General features: G+C 39.0%; 2 protein-coding genes across 3 annotated transcripts in view; one reads left to right on the top strand and one right to left on the bottom strand.

Moving 5' to 3' along the window:
* The window catches only part of nfatc3a (nuclear factor of activated T cells 3a), a 58,606-nt gene extending 50,521 nt beyond the window's left edge, over positions 1–8,085 (bottom strand). The window contains exon 1 of one of the 2 annotated variants that reach the window (XM_085266771.1): positions 7,841–8,085. In XM_085266771.1, the coding sequence (XP_085122897.1) occupies positions 7,841–7,931 (91 nt within the window). In that variant the 5' untranslated portion in view covers positions 7,932–8,085. Of the gene's footprint in view, positions 1–984; positions 3,185–7,840 lie in introns of those variants that run through there. The other variant, XM_085266763.1, reaches the window with a different exon arrangement.
* Positions 8,086–15,278: 7,193 nt separating this feature from the next.
* On the top strand, positions 15,279–17,342 carry ddx28 (DEAD (Asp-Glu-Ala-Asp) box polypeptide 28). The gene has a single exon (XM_085280361.1). It carries the CDS (start codon positions 15,458–15,460, stop codon positions 17,141–17,143), a length of 1,686 nt encoding a protein of 561 aa, XP_085136487.1. The 5' UTR covers positions 15,279–15,457; the 3' UTR covers positions 17,144–17,342.

Genomic DNA, 17,342 nt, shown 5'->3' with positions numbered 1-17,342 from the left:
TTTTGGTTAGCTTCAAGTCATTTTCTCATTTATGGGAAGTGTTCTACGACTGATAAGTTAATAGTTTGATCATCTGGTCTAGACCTGATCATTAAAAACAGAACAGAAGGACTTAGGAGAAACTGAATTAGTAGAGCTTCCATTACCAGACACTGACAGAAATATGGCTTTGAGGGACAGCCTAAGCTAAAGTGGGATTTAAATCACCCAAATCCTGATCCAGCAAGCCACACCTCATGACAAAAGGGGACAGGAGAAAGACAGAAAATAAATGAAACTAGATGCAGGAGTACGACAGCTTTCTCTCTGGGGTAATGCAGTCTCTGACATGTTGATACAGAGCAGCCAGCGGTAGCTTCAGTTACACTAAATTTAAACAAGACAGATGCCATACATAGTTGCTCATGCCTCGCCCCAGGAAATAAACGTCTCATTCATCACACAAGGTGCTAGGAATCTCTTAAATCAGTAGGGTTGGGGGTCACCCACGTGGTGATCTTACTCTACATGTTGACTTCACATATGACTGATGTTTGACCTCCATTTTCATAGAGATATTATTGCCTTGAGATTAAAAACTGTCACTAACTGAACAAAATACTTGACTTCCTCAGGACTAATAACAACTTTGTTTGACCAAAAAGCTTAAAATAGAAATTAAATATTCAAATATTAAATTATGTCCTAAATAAAAAATCTCAGGCAAAAGAGAAATTAACATAGTAAAGGTGAAAAAATGCAAACAAAAACTAACTGGCAAAATTAGCTGATGAACATTTAAGCTCAGATGAAACCTTTTTCTCCAAGTTAACCAAAAAATGCAATGCCTCCTTCAGTTATCCAGAGAAGCTTAAATATTATTTCTAACAAATATCATGACACTTTTTATTGTGATGACACCTGTTTGAGTGACTTTTAGTCTAGACAAATACACACACTCAAAACACACCTGGGCAGAGTCTGGGAGTGCCGGCACACACTCACCTGACATTGTGGCACACAGCATTCTTCCACTTCTCTCCTCCTTAAGATCGCAAAGTGTTTGAGCAGTAAAAAGTTGAAGGCTGGAGGGACAAGAGGGGTTCTCTTGCTCTAAGTATGGACGAGTCACTAGAACCTGCCGCCTGCCCTCTGCCACTCTCTTTGGGAGCTCAAAATAGTCCACCATGAGAGCGATGTAATTTCAGTCTTTCAGTCTTTCCCACGACAAGGACTGAAAGGATCGTGCTCTTGGTTCACAGAAGCTCAGCAATGACAACAACACAGATAAGGGCAAAAAAGCTGTCTTCACTAGCTGCTCCCAATCTGATCATTTCATTAGGATAAAGATATGACTTGACATATCGTCACATTTAAGCATGACACGCACAATCTTACAGGTACGAAACATGTCACAGCCCATTAACAGAACAAACCTGACTAATCAAAGTGGCTGTGGTGAAGGCTGGTATCTGGAGATTTCATTAGCCTAGTTCAGTCTCTCTGATGTCACTGGTGGTCTCTTTCATATCCTGAGAAAGCAGCGAGAGGCTTTAGTTGTCCTGGTGGCAGGTCTACTATTCTGTGTGCTGGTATGTCAGCTACCAGCAAACCACAAAAAAAAAACTTCTTTTAATGTGTAAGATAAGAAAACACACAGAAAAACAGCCAGAACATGTGGAATACAAAAAAAAGAAACAAAGAAAAGCTTTACGCAAAGTAAACGAGTCACAAAACTGCTGTTCGTGATCAGCAGCAGCTAGAGAGTGTGTGCCCCTCTCTCCTTTCATTTCATCCAGCCATCTGAAGCCCACATGGCATGTCTGGGCAGACAGCCAGACACCTCCACAGTGGATCTACTACTCTGCCACCCATAAAGGGCACTTCTTCCCTCTGCCTCAGATCACCTCTAACACCCAATGAGGCCACCACATAATCATGACCTACATAACCCAATACTCAATACAATTTTTCTCAATCACCTCACACGACACACTTAACCACAAAAAGGGTAAGCGGTACTTTTTTAAAAAATTTGAGTGAATACTTTAACATACTATAAGATGGGTGGTTTTTATTCTTATACATGAAAAAATATCAACAATATTATCTAACTACTGACATGCTTACTTTATTAGATACTATCGATAAAGTATGTTTTAAGTAATTCTGTGAAACCATCAAATGCAAATCTCTTATATGGCCACTTTCAATTATTTCACAATGGCATTTAGTTTTAGGATACAAAGGAAAAAGTTCTATAACTGACAGGCTGAAAAAATGTCATCTTATTTACCAAGAGACTTATGTCAATCAAATGTGGAGCAATTCTGATACATCTGAGCATTTCTATTACTGCCAAAAAACAGATGGCTGTTAAAATTTTGCCAAAGATTTATACTAAATCACACTGGGCACTGTGTGATTTTCTTTTTGTGTTAGGCACTTTTCTGGTAGCTAACTTGACAGTTAAGTAAACAAGAGAAAAACAATCTTTCTGCTACATTCATCTTCTTTTAAAGGCTCAAGACTCACTTAAAGCAGAAGAAATTGAGACGTGGTTAAAAATCCTCAGTACAAATTATATTTGAGCCATTTGTGACCAACAAATGCTTTTATCAAAGAGTGAAAATCCATCTATCTATACATCAGTTTCCTTCTGCTAATCAAGAGGCACAGTACACCCTGGACAGCACACCAATCTGTCGCATAGCACAGTGAGAAACAATGTTGGTATTGACTTAGAAGCTTGAGAAACACGTTGGTTAGTTAATTAGTTAATTTTCTTAACTATGGCGATTTAATTAAAGTCTTGACAATCAAAAGACGTGAGATAATAATTGTGTGATGTACTCATTTTCAAGGGCAGCTGAAGGCTCCATAAAAGGATCTTACAAACCAGTAGTTGACGTCTTGATGGTTACATCCATCTTTGAACTACAGTTGTGGGCAGGAGTTTGCATACAATTATCATGAGGTTAACGCCATGATAGTTTAACCAAATCATTGTACAGCAATGATTCTGAGTTCAAAAAACAAGATACACAAGTTTGCACATGGTGCACAAAGTTTGAATCTATTTTGGACTTTCTCTAACCCACTCAAGCTTAAATATAGATATACAATTATAAAATCACTTAAATGTTTTCTTAAGTGGTGCCAAAGGTTCTGTGATGTCTTTTAAGTTATTTTAGTGATCATGATCGAGTAGTTTCAACTGATATATATATATATATATATATATATATATATATATATATATATATATATATATATATATATATATATATATATATATATATATATATATATATATATATATATATATATATTTATTTATTTATTTATTTATTTATTTTTTATTTTTTATTTTTTTTTTTTTTTGCCAGCATAAAAAGGATTTGTTTAAAAACACTCACTCGGTTAACAGGTACGAAGAACAGAGTATAAGAACTAAGGAGACTGGTAGATTTACACAAGATGAGAAGTTCTCTTGGAGGCATTTCCAAGCAACTGCAGATTCCAAGATCAGTTCAAACAACTGTACGCAAGTTCAAGTTATTCGGATGTGTCACCACCACTTTGGCAAGGTTTGGAAGAAGACCCAAACTGTCACCCTCGAGCCTGTCATGAGCTGGAAACTGCAGGAACAGCAGCAGTCCCCATGGATTCAGAGGGTACCAAACAAGAAAAAAAAGTCCCTACTCCAAAATTGATGCCCTCAAGGTCAACTGAAATTTGCTGCCCATAAGCAACATGCTTTCTGGAGAAAGATTTATGGTCAGCTGAGACAAAGTTTGATGTATTTGGCCACAATGCCAAGACATATGTTTGGTGGAGTAAATGAGAAACCTCTCTCTCTCTGTCTCTCATATATATACCCACATACACAAGATCTTATATCTTATACATATAAGATAAAATGATTGCCTAATTTTAAAATAATATAATATCATTTTAAAATATAAATATTTTTGCATTACTAAATTATTGCATTACCATTTTATTATTTGTTATTAATTAACACTTTTAACTAATTTTTTAGCAAATATTTAAGCACTGATATTTAGCCCGTATGAACCATTTTATTAATTCTGCAAAATTAAATGAATAGTTTATTAGTTAAATACCAAACCAAAGAAATTGTTTTAAAATAGTTTTGTAGTTTATTGTCTTTATTGTAAAGCACAGTGAAGATAGGAAATCGAGAGGAAGCGAGAAGTAAATATCCAGCCCTCCAACATCAAACTGATGACTCAGCAGCTAAAGGCATTTTTTGCCCATGTGCACCCAACCCTTGCCATACGTTTGTCCCCAGACAATGCCTTTCATAATCTTTTTTTTTAATGAAAGCATTTGTGTATTTGTTTTCTTCACAAATAAAATACTTGTTTAGCCTCTATTACAAAGCAAGACTCTCAATCTCTAGTTAAGCTGCTTCACGAAGGGAATTGTTCTTTTCGTTAGCCGCATGTAATCGGGGAAAACCCTTACAGTAAGTGTGCCCAATGCCTTTGAATAGAACAGTGGAATATTTCACCTCAAAGAAATGACAGTTTCCTGAGCAACAAGAAAACAGAGAGAGCAGGAGACTGACACTTAAACAAGCAGACAAAAAGGAGCAGAACAATAAAAAAGATAGATGGAGAGGTGTGGTAAACATTACCACACGATTACATCGAATTTTAATCATATTCACATACATACAAGCAAGCAAACAAGTTGGGCTGAAAGTTACGTACACATTTGCAGGTCAGCTTCATGTATGAATAAGATAAAAATTGCGATGCTCAGATTTGTCAGAAACCTGAACATCTTTGGTTCACAGCCTATTATGCAGCTGCTAAAACATATATAGAAAATATGATGCTATTGCTTTATTTTTATTATGGAAACCTTTACCACTCCTATTTAAAACGCTTAGATAAAAGATTTGAAGAATTAACTGTAGAATCACAAGTGACGAGTAACAATATAATATTTGCACCAATGGTTCCTTGAGTTTTTATAAAAACAAGCCCCAACTTGAGCTTTGGCTTGCAAGTGTGCAACTCCCTGTTACTGTGGCAGAGTGATACAGTTATACACTCGAGTTATTAATTTGGACAAGCACCCCTCCTTACACCCTCCCCCCCCCCCCCCCTCCCAACCCCATTTTTGGCCAAATCATACAGTCCAGACCAGATTAAAACCACTTGCACAGTGGTGCTTTTATTCCTACGCTTATTCCAAATGCAGTTTTTCCCCTCACACCATCTCCAAATCGAACTCCCCCCATTTTTCCCCCCAAATCAAAGGAAAAATGTATTTAAGACTGCACGAGCCAAACCCTCATGGACTCACTTCTTTGCCCAAGTTTCAGGCTGAACTCAAATGTGCAAGCACAACAGAAAAACCTGAAAAAACATAAATTAGCAGATTTATAGCCATCTCATAACCTTATTACATCACTTGCTCTACCTTTAAACCTCCATTTTATATGTAAATGTCCTTTTATTAACCATATAAGTAATCCATACTCAAAACTACATCAGCATGTGTCACTACACAAGTGCCAAAGCACTTTTTAGCAATATCAGATAACTGCAAATGCCACATTTGTTGGTATGTGTTTTGCTTTTTAGTTTATTTGATATTTTATTCTTCTCAAGCTATTGTAATTATTTAAAAATCCACAAATCGGGAGTTCTTTCTGTTCAGCATTGGTAAAAACATTATTCTCTCTTGGCTAGTGGTGTGACACCCTCTTGCCATTTTCCCGCTGCCAGCGGATCCTTGAAATCTTTTCTGGTACTTTGCTGCCTCAACCAAAAACAACCAAATATACAAATGGAAAAATCTGCTCTTCTGAATTCCATTAGATTACAGAAAACAACTACAGAGGGGCACAAAATGAAAACATGCAATAATCAGGCAATTTATTGTCTCAGTACATTTAGTATATTCCCATTTTACTTGTGACCTGTATATCTTAATATTTAGCAAATTTTGCAAGATAGTTATCAACTACTATGCACTACTTCAAAGCAAAAAAATTCTCTGCTGATAGAAATCAAAGGTAGCTTGTCAGGTTTATTTCCTCTTTTTTAAGGCAATAATAATACAATAATACAAGTTGTACTACTAGATAATAAGCTTTTCAGTTGACCCATGAGTAATATATACCTAAAAGTTTAAATTAATCAAAAATGTCTGTCCCACCAGAAACAAATTCATTCCATGTACAATTATTTTCATTATTTTCTACTGCTAATCAATACAATTATGATCATATGTAATTTATTACTAATGAACAAGGCCACTGCATGAGCTATTTAGTTCACCGCTTCTCTATGGGATATTTATGTCCAAGAAAGTTGGATGAAAGGAAAAAAAAAAAGGTGTCCTCCAAGATTTGTGCTTTTTGTTAGGCATTACCTTTGCAAGCAGCAGTAAGAGAAAGAGAGTGAGGTTTTTGTTTATATTCAAATCCAAAGAATGCACTGGACACACCTGAGATCACAAGACTATTGTTTTTAACTTTCTTTTTTACCTTGCCCTGGATGTAAAAAAAAAAAAACACATGAGGAAAAAGAGGATTTTAAGAAAATGTCCTTAAATACTATCACCATGAAGCATCAATTTAAAAAAAAAAAGATCCAACATTTGTGACAACAACAACAGCTGTGATGTATGACCACAAACAGCAAACTAATTGATACACCATGAGTGTGAAAATTTCCCCGAAGCTTCGTCTTGCAACCTGTTAAACATGTGACTTTCACATATTTAAATTTGCATGTATTAGCTAGGGGCTTGTTTCAAAATATTTTTACTCCCAGAGACCCAGTATGGAATCACGTTTGTACCAAACAGGAAAACATAAGTAGTCTCCATGCCATGAGGTGATAAACGGTCCAAACAAAGTTCTTCCTGGAATTTGTCAAGTTACAAAGCTGAGGGCCACCTCATCTCTGTGTATGCCCTGTCTGCAAAAATTTATCTGCAAAGGTAGTGTTTGTATTGACTAAAGTTTGTCCCAAACTGAAACTGAAAATAAATTTTAAAATATTAAAGAAATTATTTTCACAATTTCTTCATAATTTATTTGTAAATTACAAATCTGTATAAGTTTCAAATAATTACTTTAGGTCTTTGAACCACACTAAGTGGACAACATAACGTCTTTGCACTTTGTATTTGAAATTTTTAATTACTGATAATGCATGTGACTAAATAACAATAATAACAACAATAATAATAAAAAGTATTTCATAATAATTGTTTGCATCAAAGCAAGATGCAGTCAGTTATTTTTCTGGATAAGCTTGCACTTCCTTCTCATTTTATCTGTAAACAATGAGTTAATAAAAGTTTTGACAACATTACCATGTGCTACTTTTGTGGATATGTACCTAGTGACATTCAAGGTGTATGACTCTCTCAGTTATACTTCACTTAAAACATAGGAACTAAGCCATAAGGCTCCCCCAGCCACCCCAGATTTCAGAGGCGGTTAACAGTTCACAGACTGTCTGTTGCAAAAAGAAAATGTAGGAGACATTTGCAAGTTCAAACTTTCGCTGTTAAATCAACCAAGGGCAATAAGAGCACTCCTGCTAACCTGCTATGTTAGCATGACAAGCTAATGACAGCTGGTGGTGTGTGTACGAGCTTGGTATAGAAAAGGCATGTAATATTTGAAAAGCTCCATTTGAGAGAGAAAAAACATTACAGATTGTATGGTATGAGGCTGCAGCTGAAAGACGGCGGGGTAACTGAAAGTAGCAGTAGATACTGACTAATTTATGTTACACGACAAGTGCCTTAAGTTTACTACTAGTATAAAACATACCACTGGGAACAGTGGAAACCCACTGACCTGCAGGGCCTAACGGTTGTTGCTGCCCTTCCTCTCCGAATATCAGTCTGAAGTCCAGCTCCTCATTCCCGGGGCAGTTTGCAGTAGTCATCGGGTTTGACAGCTCGGGTTTTACCCCGCCACTCGACCGTCGACCGCTGGAGCAATTTACGCTATATCCTAAAGTGTCACAACATTTACCGACTGCCACGGCGGACGCCAAACTTCAACTTTTTGTTCATTGAATTCGCGAGCTTTCTTCCCCCCCACCCCCTCCTTCGTCTGACAAATCCAAAAAAAAAAATGCAGGTCGCTGGTCTCCTCTTCCTCCCCGGCAGTTAACGAGTGCAATTCTGGCTTCAACTTCAGAGAAAGTCGGCTGCCCCCCTCCGTCTCTACTCGTCTCACTACTTCTCTCTGTCTCCCGACCTTTCGTCAGCGGCAAAGAAGCGCTTCCCCGCGGTTAATGTTCGGTGTGGAACCGATGAACTGTCACAATAAAGTCGCCGTTCATCTACCGTTCTCTCTGTTTCCCTCTCTCTCCTCCTATCTGTTCTTGTATCTCTCCACGGAGGTCCTATCCCAACTTTTACTAACCCCGCGTGACAAGGCAGTTCCAGCGGTGACGTCAGCAGACACAACACAACACAGGGCACGCGCACGCAAGCACACACATACACACATCTCCTTGGCTGCTATAAGCCCATAGCAGCCCAATAAATAGTTATGAAATTACTAACCTGTTTGAAATACCGAAAATATATTGCCATTTTTAATTTATTTTTCTATTTTGTTTACACGTTTATTCATAATTTAACAGTTCTCTTTGCTCTTTGTTTTTGGTGAGATCTACTTATACATGTGCTGCCTTTTAAAAGGTGCTATGTAAAAAAAAAATGGGTAGTTGGAGTAAATTAAAGCTCCAGCCCACTCGTTTTATGATCTGTAATGCGTGTGCTTAATTGTTGTTAATTGTTGTCAACATTCATTTTCATGGGAGTCGTTCATCATTATTTTCTTTGCCTTCTAAAACCAAATATACAAGCTGATGCTTGATGATATGCACATAACAGTGGAGAGATTTATCTAAAATTCAAAAATATTTACATTTTCGAACATGCACAAATTTGAAGCGGAATGTACTGTCCCTACTGACCTTGTAACAACTGGGTCTTGCAGCCACTTTGCTCTTTTTAATTGGTCCTTCAGTCTCTTCCAACCGCTACCCATTACATTACATCAATTGCACCTGCCCCCAGCCCTCCCTCTTTGTGTGGTTCTAATCCAAGCCAGGATGGGTAAGTAAGTATAATGACATCCTGCACTTTTTACCTTTAGATCCCTCGAGCCTGTCAGTACTGAAGCCCATTAATTTCTAATCAGCCAATTTAGGCTTGTGAATGGGCTATACAAAGAGGCAGACAACTTGATCGCTGCTTGTGCTGTAATTTTGCCTGTAGATGGTGCTGACTGAATAGCAACTCTAACACAGATTTTTTGTTTGTTTGTTTGTTTGTTTCCGGAAGCTGTTTTATTCTATCCCCTTATCTACAGAGCCAAGAGAAGTGTTTCTCACTGGTATTTCCCAGCCTTTTCGATGGCTCTAACTGTTCATTTGGACACTGCTTTGCTCTTGGTGGGACTTGGTGGATTTTCATACTGTAGCACTGTAATAAGAATGCATCAAAAGAAAAGTGGTTGAAAAGGCAAGCATGGCCACTCAAACAGAAATTATTTAGATAGGTGTTTTGTTAATGTGCATCCAAATGAATGGTTTTGCTTAATGACTTAATGTCTCATTTAGTATTTAAATCACAATGTAATTCTGACTCTTTCTCACTAAAGACGAGGTAAGAGTAGATCTGCGGCTAGAATAAAGCAATAGTAAATCCATCTTTATATGGGCTGCTCCATTACCTTTAACCCTTGTGCTCTAACCCATCAATCTTTTCAGGATAATCTTTATTGGGTAAGTCACACAGAGGTTGGCATACTCTAAAACCTTAACGGGCTGCTGCTTTGATGATATTTCTGGTATTTATATTAGCATTTAGGTATTTCCTGCTTTCACCCTTCTAGAAATATTTGTGCAAACCAGTTATACACAAATCTTTTTCATCTCTTGATAAAATAGGCAACAGTGGGGCATATTCGCATCTGCATTGTCACCCCTCCTACACACACACACACACACACACACACACACACACATCTGCAGCTGATCAAGAAATTACTGCAAGTTTTTAATGTTTCACCAAAGGTTTTTGCAACACTGATAAGCATAGATATAAAGCACTTTTTTATTGCATGCATTACTGTTAGGGCACTTTTTATGATCAAGTTGCACTAAAGAGTAAATAAGACAATACATTATTGTTTGTGAGAGAAAAAAATCAAGATGGACATTCCTGAAATCTAAGCAGTTGCAAGGGCAAAAAAGAGTCTTTATATTTTTAAAAAAAACTGCTTCAGCAGCAGAACTTTTTGCTATAATTCGCCCCATCCTTCTGCATATGCAGCAGTCAACACCGTCTTATTTTTCTGACACAGACACACATATACCTATGCAAGAAGCATGTGGGCGTTCAGACAAGCACTCAGTTCTCAAATGCATCTGAAAACATCAATATCACATTTCCTGTGGTCTTTATTTCCAAGCAAAAGCACAAAATTCAACCCTTTTCTTATTATTTGACATTTTATGAAGCGTTGTCTGTAGGCAGGTGTTCTACTTAGTTTTCTACATCTGGAGGATTACAGAGTCCTCCAGAGTTCCAAATATACATTTTAAAATGTTTTTCTAAATCTTTTCACCTATTAATGTCATGCCACTTTTGCAAAGTACTTGTTAAATTATACAAATGCACAGAAAGAGAACAAATACCTGTCTCTCATAGATGCATATTGACTTAAATAAAATTACCGTAAAACTATGCCACATTCTTGTAAGTAAATTGCATTATAGATTACATTATGCATAGAAGTCACCATATGAATCTTAAGGCTTTTTCAAACTTTATCTTATCGCCTTACCACTGAAAAGAGGAACCAAGCATATTTAAAACAAACACCACATATCGTTGTTGCAGCAGTTTGTTTAGAATGATTTTTAGTAGCAGGGTTAAGAAAACAACCTGCCTTAAAAATGTAAATTAAAATTATAGTTGTATCTGACTCAATTACAAATACAACTAGGGCTCTGGCTATAAAACAGAATGAGGAAGGAATGAAAAAAAGGCTTTGGCTGAAATTGATCCACGTGTATATTAGTATAATAATATTGTAGTTAGAAATTATAGAATTATTATATTATCATGTTGCAATTATATAACTTGAATGAACTTTCTCCTGTGCAGAAGTCATGTCTCCAGACCCACCCGTCTCTAATTCAGGTTACCTGCATCTCTTATCGTCGCAGATGACCTTTGAAGGGAGAAGATAAAGAAAACAAATTGTGTAGGAGGCTGTAGATGTGGTTTGTGATATTATGTTCTTGTAAAGAAAGTTATGAAGGAAAAAAAAGCAGCATCTGCCCCCACACTGGTCCTGTTTCAGAGGTGTCATTCTTTCAAGGATTGGAGTTTGCACACACTGCAGAAATGCAATGCAGCACCATGGCAGCATGTGCAATGTTCACAAAATGTCAGTGAATATCAAACTGTGTGCAACTCCGTATCTGCATGTCAGCTGATAAGATTTTAAAAGCTCATGATAATGAAAGTAGTAAAAGAGAAATAAGAAACTGCAAATTATACCTTTATTTTTTGTGGGGTAGATTTACAGACTAGCAGCAATATTTACCATGCAGAAAAGGTGTCTGTGTGATGCATATAGTTTACAAAACGAACAGTAATGCAGACACATTATGCTTTTGTTTGTATATGTCTATGTGAAAGAAATGGACAGACTTGAAAAACAGTGCAAGCCTTTACTGACATTTCTCCGATTAGGATTTTGGTTGGTGTGAAATCTACCTTGAAGTTGTATACTGCCCTCTTTTGGTCAATCTCTGGAACTGAATGTTGATGTCTAATACTTGAATAATTCAACAAACACGGATTGGTCATAAAGCCTTGTATGAATAGGGGACTCACACTATTTAAAATTTGCCCTGCAGTGTTATGCTTAATTAAATAAATTCACATGAAGTAGTACATAGACTAATACATCGTCAACTCAGCTCTTTCCTACTTTGGGTACAGCACACAGGGATTCCTACTGCCAGAGCATTTGTTTGGCCAATATGTGACAGAGTCTCTAATACTGAAAGAGTGTGTGATGTTCTGAAGCTACACTAAATCAATGAATGAGCTGATTCGTTCAGCACATGCTGAGGGTAGCTGATACACAATCAATGCTAGATCTGACAGCAGCACTGATGCAGACAGCTGATTTTTTTTCACCCCTGATGTATAAATACCTTTGTCCTTTGCATAAAATAATATGCTGTGTGGGAAGATACAAAGTCCCTTATCAAAACACAGTCATAAGAGTATTTCCATTAAACAACTGAAGAGAGGCAGAGTAAAATGGCAGTAAAGCTGCTTGTTCCCCCTGTTTGGACCCTCTCTAGATGCATGCCTATGGAGATTAGTCTCCTTTTTTATAAGCTTGCACACCAGTGTTGAAGCAACAATGAATTATCCCCCTCAAGGAACTGGGCACCAGCAGGATCTACAACAGTCATACCTCTTGTGATGATATTGACAATTAAAATGTTGGAGCAAAAGCCCAACAAGAACACATCTCAGCCACGTTTTAGGTAAAAGGTTAGGCTCTAATGATTTCATTAAATTTGTGTTTAAAATCTTAAAGGAATCAGTAAATTACAACATAATCTTGGCCTCTTTTGGGTTCAGTAACGCAAACCAAAGGTGTTATTAGGTGTGTCTGTTCAACTGTCAACATGGTAGTTGATGACAGATGTTCTGGTCTGAGTACTTCAGAAAAATGCTGATTTACTGTGATTTTTCCCCACACAGCTATCTCTGAAGTTTACAGAGAATGGTGGAAAAAAGAGAAAATATCCAGTGAGTGTCAGTGAAAATGCCTTGTTGATGCCAGAGGAAAATTGCCAGACTGCTTTGAGGTAGGCAATAGTAACCTCCAATAATCAGCTGTTACAATGCAGATATGAAGAAGAACATCTCTGAGCACACAACAGTCTTGTCAAATCCTGATGTAGATGGCCTTCAGCAGCAGAAGACCATACCAAATGCCACACACAGGGACAACTGGACCATAGAAAATTGGATTTATTGGTTTGATGATGTTGCTAACCATGTCCACTCTTTTATGATCACAGTGTGCCCATCTAGCAGGATAGGGTTTCTATGTCCCACAGGTCAGATCCTCTCAAACTGGTTGCTTGAACATGACAGTGAGTTCACTGTACTCAGATCTCAGTCCAGTAGAGGACCACTGTGATTTGGTGGAACAGGAGATTCCCATCATGGATATGCAAATGACACTGCAGCAGCTGCATAGAGCTATCATGTCAATAAGAACCAACAGGCCAAAAGTTTCAACCACCTTGTTTAAGCTGTGCCATAAAATTAATTAAAGCCATTCTGAAGGCAAAAGCAGGCCCCACCCAGTGGTATCTTATGCATGTGTCATTGTACTGTTCTTTCTGTATGTTCTTGTTCAGCATGTAATTTTTTGTGTTGCATAATTGTAGGATTTTGTTTCTTACCGTGCCTAAGGTTATAAATGGTTTGATGCATGACATCAGTCTTGCTACATACTTGTCCTTCCACAAATAACCCATACCTTTTCTTGTCTTTTTCTTATAATGTAATGGTGGAAAAGTCAGGGGCGATCGTGGCTCAAGAGTTGGGTGTTCATCTTGTAATCGGAAGGTTGCCGGTTCGAGCCCCGGCTCGGACAGTCTCGGTCGTTGTGTCCTTGGGCAAGACACTTCACCTACCGCCTACTGGTGTTGGCCAGAGGGGCCGATGGTGCAATATGGCAGCCTCGCCTCTGTCAGTCTGCCCCAGGGCAGCTGTGGCTACAACTGTAGCTTGCCTTCACCAGTGTGTGAATGAATAGTGGAATTGTAAAGCGCTTTGAGGGCCCTGAAAAGCGCTATGTAAATGCAATCCATTATTATTATTGGATGTTGTCCAAAATAAAGACAATGTTGGGTAACACCTCCCACCCACTCCATGACATGCTGGTCAGTCACAGGAGCACGTTCAGTGAGAGACTGAGATTACTGAAAAGCACCACTGAACGACACAGGAAATCTTTCCTGCCTGTGGCCATCTCCCTGTACAACGCATCCACTTAACACACTGTTTACTGCTACAACTACACATGTTTCTTTTTCAGCTATTTATTAATAAGTGACTTTATATGTATATATTCTTAGTTAGCGTATTGTCTGTCTTGTTAATGTTTGTTTATAATGGAGCACTGTAACAAAAAAATAATTTCCCCCAGGGATCAATAAAGTATTCTGATTCTGATTATTATAATTAATGTAGTGCTAAGGCTACAACTTCTACAAATGGTATTTGTTGTTTGGTGAAGGGGATTGAGGAGAACTCAAAGTCAAAGTCATGTGGACTGTTATTGACAGTCACTGCTGAGTCAATGACAGTGTGCTTTCTCACCCTAGAGTAATCTATTACAGTTTCTTACATTACCATATACAGCAGGCTGTGCTGAATGCCCAAGCCAGGCAACAGATGAATGAGTTACCATTGTAACAGCCCTATGATGAATACAACTTCAAAGTGGATGCACTAATCAGGTAGAATTCTTTTCTTGGGACCCTCGATTGACTTTGTTTAATAAATGTATTCTTTTATAATGCCAGTGTGTATCTTTAAATATAATCATACCTTTAAAAATTCATTATGTTTTCTTTCCGCTCTTGCCAATTATCTCACCCTTCCTTTTTCTTCTGCATAACCAGTTCTTGGTGATTAAAGGCCAGAGCCTATTCTAGGAAGGATACACGCTAGACAGGCTGTCTGTCACAGGGCTAACACGGAGAAAGAGACAAGCTTATGGCTATCCTGAATTACAAGTTAACCTAACTCACGTGTGTCTTTGAAAGGCTGGATTACCCTGATAGAAGGCGAACGACCATAGGGGGAAACTGCAGACTCCAGACAGAGTGGCCCAGCCATTGTTTTTAAACCCAGCACCTTTTTCCTCTGAGACAACAGTGCAAACCACCACCCCACCGACTGCAAACGTTCACATTACACAAGTAGATATGATAAATATAAAATGTTAAAAAATAAATAAATAGTGATGGCATGTTAATATAGGACGTGTAATATTATAATAAATAGTAATAACTCTCTCGTAAGCTACATTTCTGTCTTTTTGGTTAAAATTTAGCTCAAACAATCAAACAACAAAACACACGAGTTGAATCGGGATTCGGCTTTTCTGTACACCTCGTCACGCCACGCCCACTGACATCATCAGCACTCGCCGGGAAAGCATGGCGACATGACTGTCTAGTATATAAATTTCTGCGCCTTTTGGACCTTTATATTGTCTTTTGTGGAATTACAGTGAATTTAATGGGCTTTATTTCCAATTTTTTTATGGTTCAGTTTTGTTGCTTTTTCTCGTCAGCCGACCGTTGGACACTTGCGAGCCGGTTAAGTATTTAAAATGCAGGCTGTGAAGGTCGCCCATCTGGCTTTGGTAGCGTCCAGAGCTCTCGGATCAAGAAGATTGTGTTGCTGTGAGCTTTTTAAAGCGTCGGCTTGGCTTCGATCTCTCGGTCAGAGTCGCTTCTGTCAGACTGGAGCAGAGACCGCGGTCATTCGTGTTCCCCGGTACCTGCAGAGACGCATTGAAAACGTGAAGGAAATTCGAAGCAAAAGCAAGATCAACACCATCAAAGCTGGAAAGCTCCTCATCCAGAGCAAGAACCCAGCTCTGAACCAGTCTGCCGGATACATCCTGGGAAAATTCGAGCAGCCTTCTCTTTGCTCTAAAGGATGGAAACATAACAAATCATTCGGTGACTATTTCAGCATCAACAACGTCAGGGCTGTTGCACCTTACGTTGCTGAAAACGGGAATGAGGACGCTGAACAGAAACCGCTAGCCACTTTTAATAATCTCCACATCTGCAAGGAGCTGGTGGAGACTTTAGAGACTCTCAGTATTAAACATCCCACCACTGTGCAGCTGCAGACCATCCCCAAAGTCATGAGAGGTCACAATGTACTCTGTGCTGCTGAGACTGGCAGTGGGAAGACGCTGAGTTATCTCCTACCTGTTATTCACAGACTGCAGGCTGATAGGGAGTCTGAAAGTTACTCTGAGAGTGCACACAAGATATGCACTGTGGTTCTTGTGCCTTCAAGAGAGCTGGCAGAGCAAGTGGCAGCTGTGTCCAGGACTCTGTGTGCGCCATTTGGTTTTGTTACAAGGACCATTGGAGGAGGACGAGGTGTGGGACACATCAAGACAGTCTTCAGGAGGGATCATCTGGATATTTTAGTGGCTACGCCAGGTGCTCTGGTCAAGGCCCTGCGGAGGCGTTGTCTGGATTTGAGTGAGCTGGGGTTCTTTGTGGTTGATGAGGCTGACACAATGTTCGACCCCAGCTTTTCTGACATGCTGGAGAACATCCTGCTCCACGTCAACGTTGCTAGTGATCCCAAGGAAACACGTGGCCTGGGTCACAAAGCACAGCTCCTCGTGGTTGGGGCAACCTTCCCAGGCGGTGTGGGCGACGTGCTCAGCAAGGTGACAGATCTTGGAAAAATAGTTATTATTAGGAGCAAGATGCTGCACTTTCTTATGCCCCATGTTAAACAGACATTCCTGAAGGTAAAAGGTGCCGACAAGATCCTAGAGCTCCACCAAGCTCTGAAGCTGCTGCAGCAAGACAGAGGTGGAGGCGCAGTTCTGGTGTTCTGCAACAAGTCTTCCACCGTCAACTGGGTTGGATACTCGCTTGAAGAGATGGGGGTAAAGCATGCACGTCTCCAAGGGGAGATGCCTGCTGCTGTGCGTGCAGGAATCTTCCATTCCTTCCAGAAGGGCAACGTAGACGTGCTGATATGCACGGACATTGCCTCACGTGGCCTGGACACATCCAGAGTGCGCTTGGTGGTCAACTACGACTTCCCAGAATCCCACACGGACTATATCCACCGAGCAGGCAGAGTAGGGAGAGCAGGTGGTGTAGAGGATGGGGAGGTGCTCAGCTTTGTCACCCATCCCTGGGATGTGGAGCTGGTGCAGAAGATTGAGACAGCTGCACGCAGGAGATTGAGCTTGCCAGGCATGGAGTCCGACATACATGAACCAAAGCCCATAATGTTAAATGAAATGGAGTAGATGGTTTTTGTGTGTTTGTGATTTAAATGCAAAACATGGAACAGAATAGATTTTAAGGAATGGTTATTTGAAACTAAACTGCAGTCAGAACCTATAAAGCTCACGTTTAAGAATGATTTGTGTGTGCTTCACATCTAAATGTATTTTTCTGCCATGTACAAAATCTTGTCAACACCTTTATCTTTTGATTAAAGATGTT

The sequence above is a fragment of the Mchenga conophoros genome, linkage group LG1 (genome assembly GCF_057382185.1).
Source record: "Mchenga conophoros isolate Kocher_MC1m ecotype Shallow Benthic linkage group LG1, M_conophoros_male_GT1.1, whole genome shotgun sequence".
NCBI classification, from domain to species: Eukaryota; Metazoa; Chordata; class Actinopteri; order Cichliformes; family Cichlidae; genus Mchenga; species Mchenga conophoros.
This window is presented reverse-complemented; position numbering and strand designations above follow the sequence as displayed.

Excerpts from the sequence above, each read along its gene's own strand:
- ddx28 (XM_085280361.1), top strand. The coding sequence starts at position 15,458 with ATGCAGGCTGTGAAGGTCGCCCATCTGGCTTTGGTAGCGTCCAGAGCT.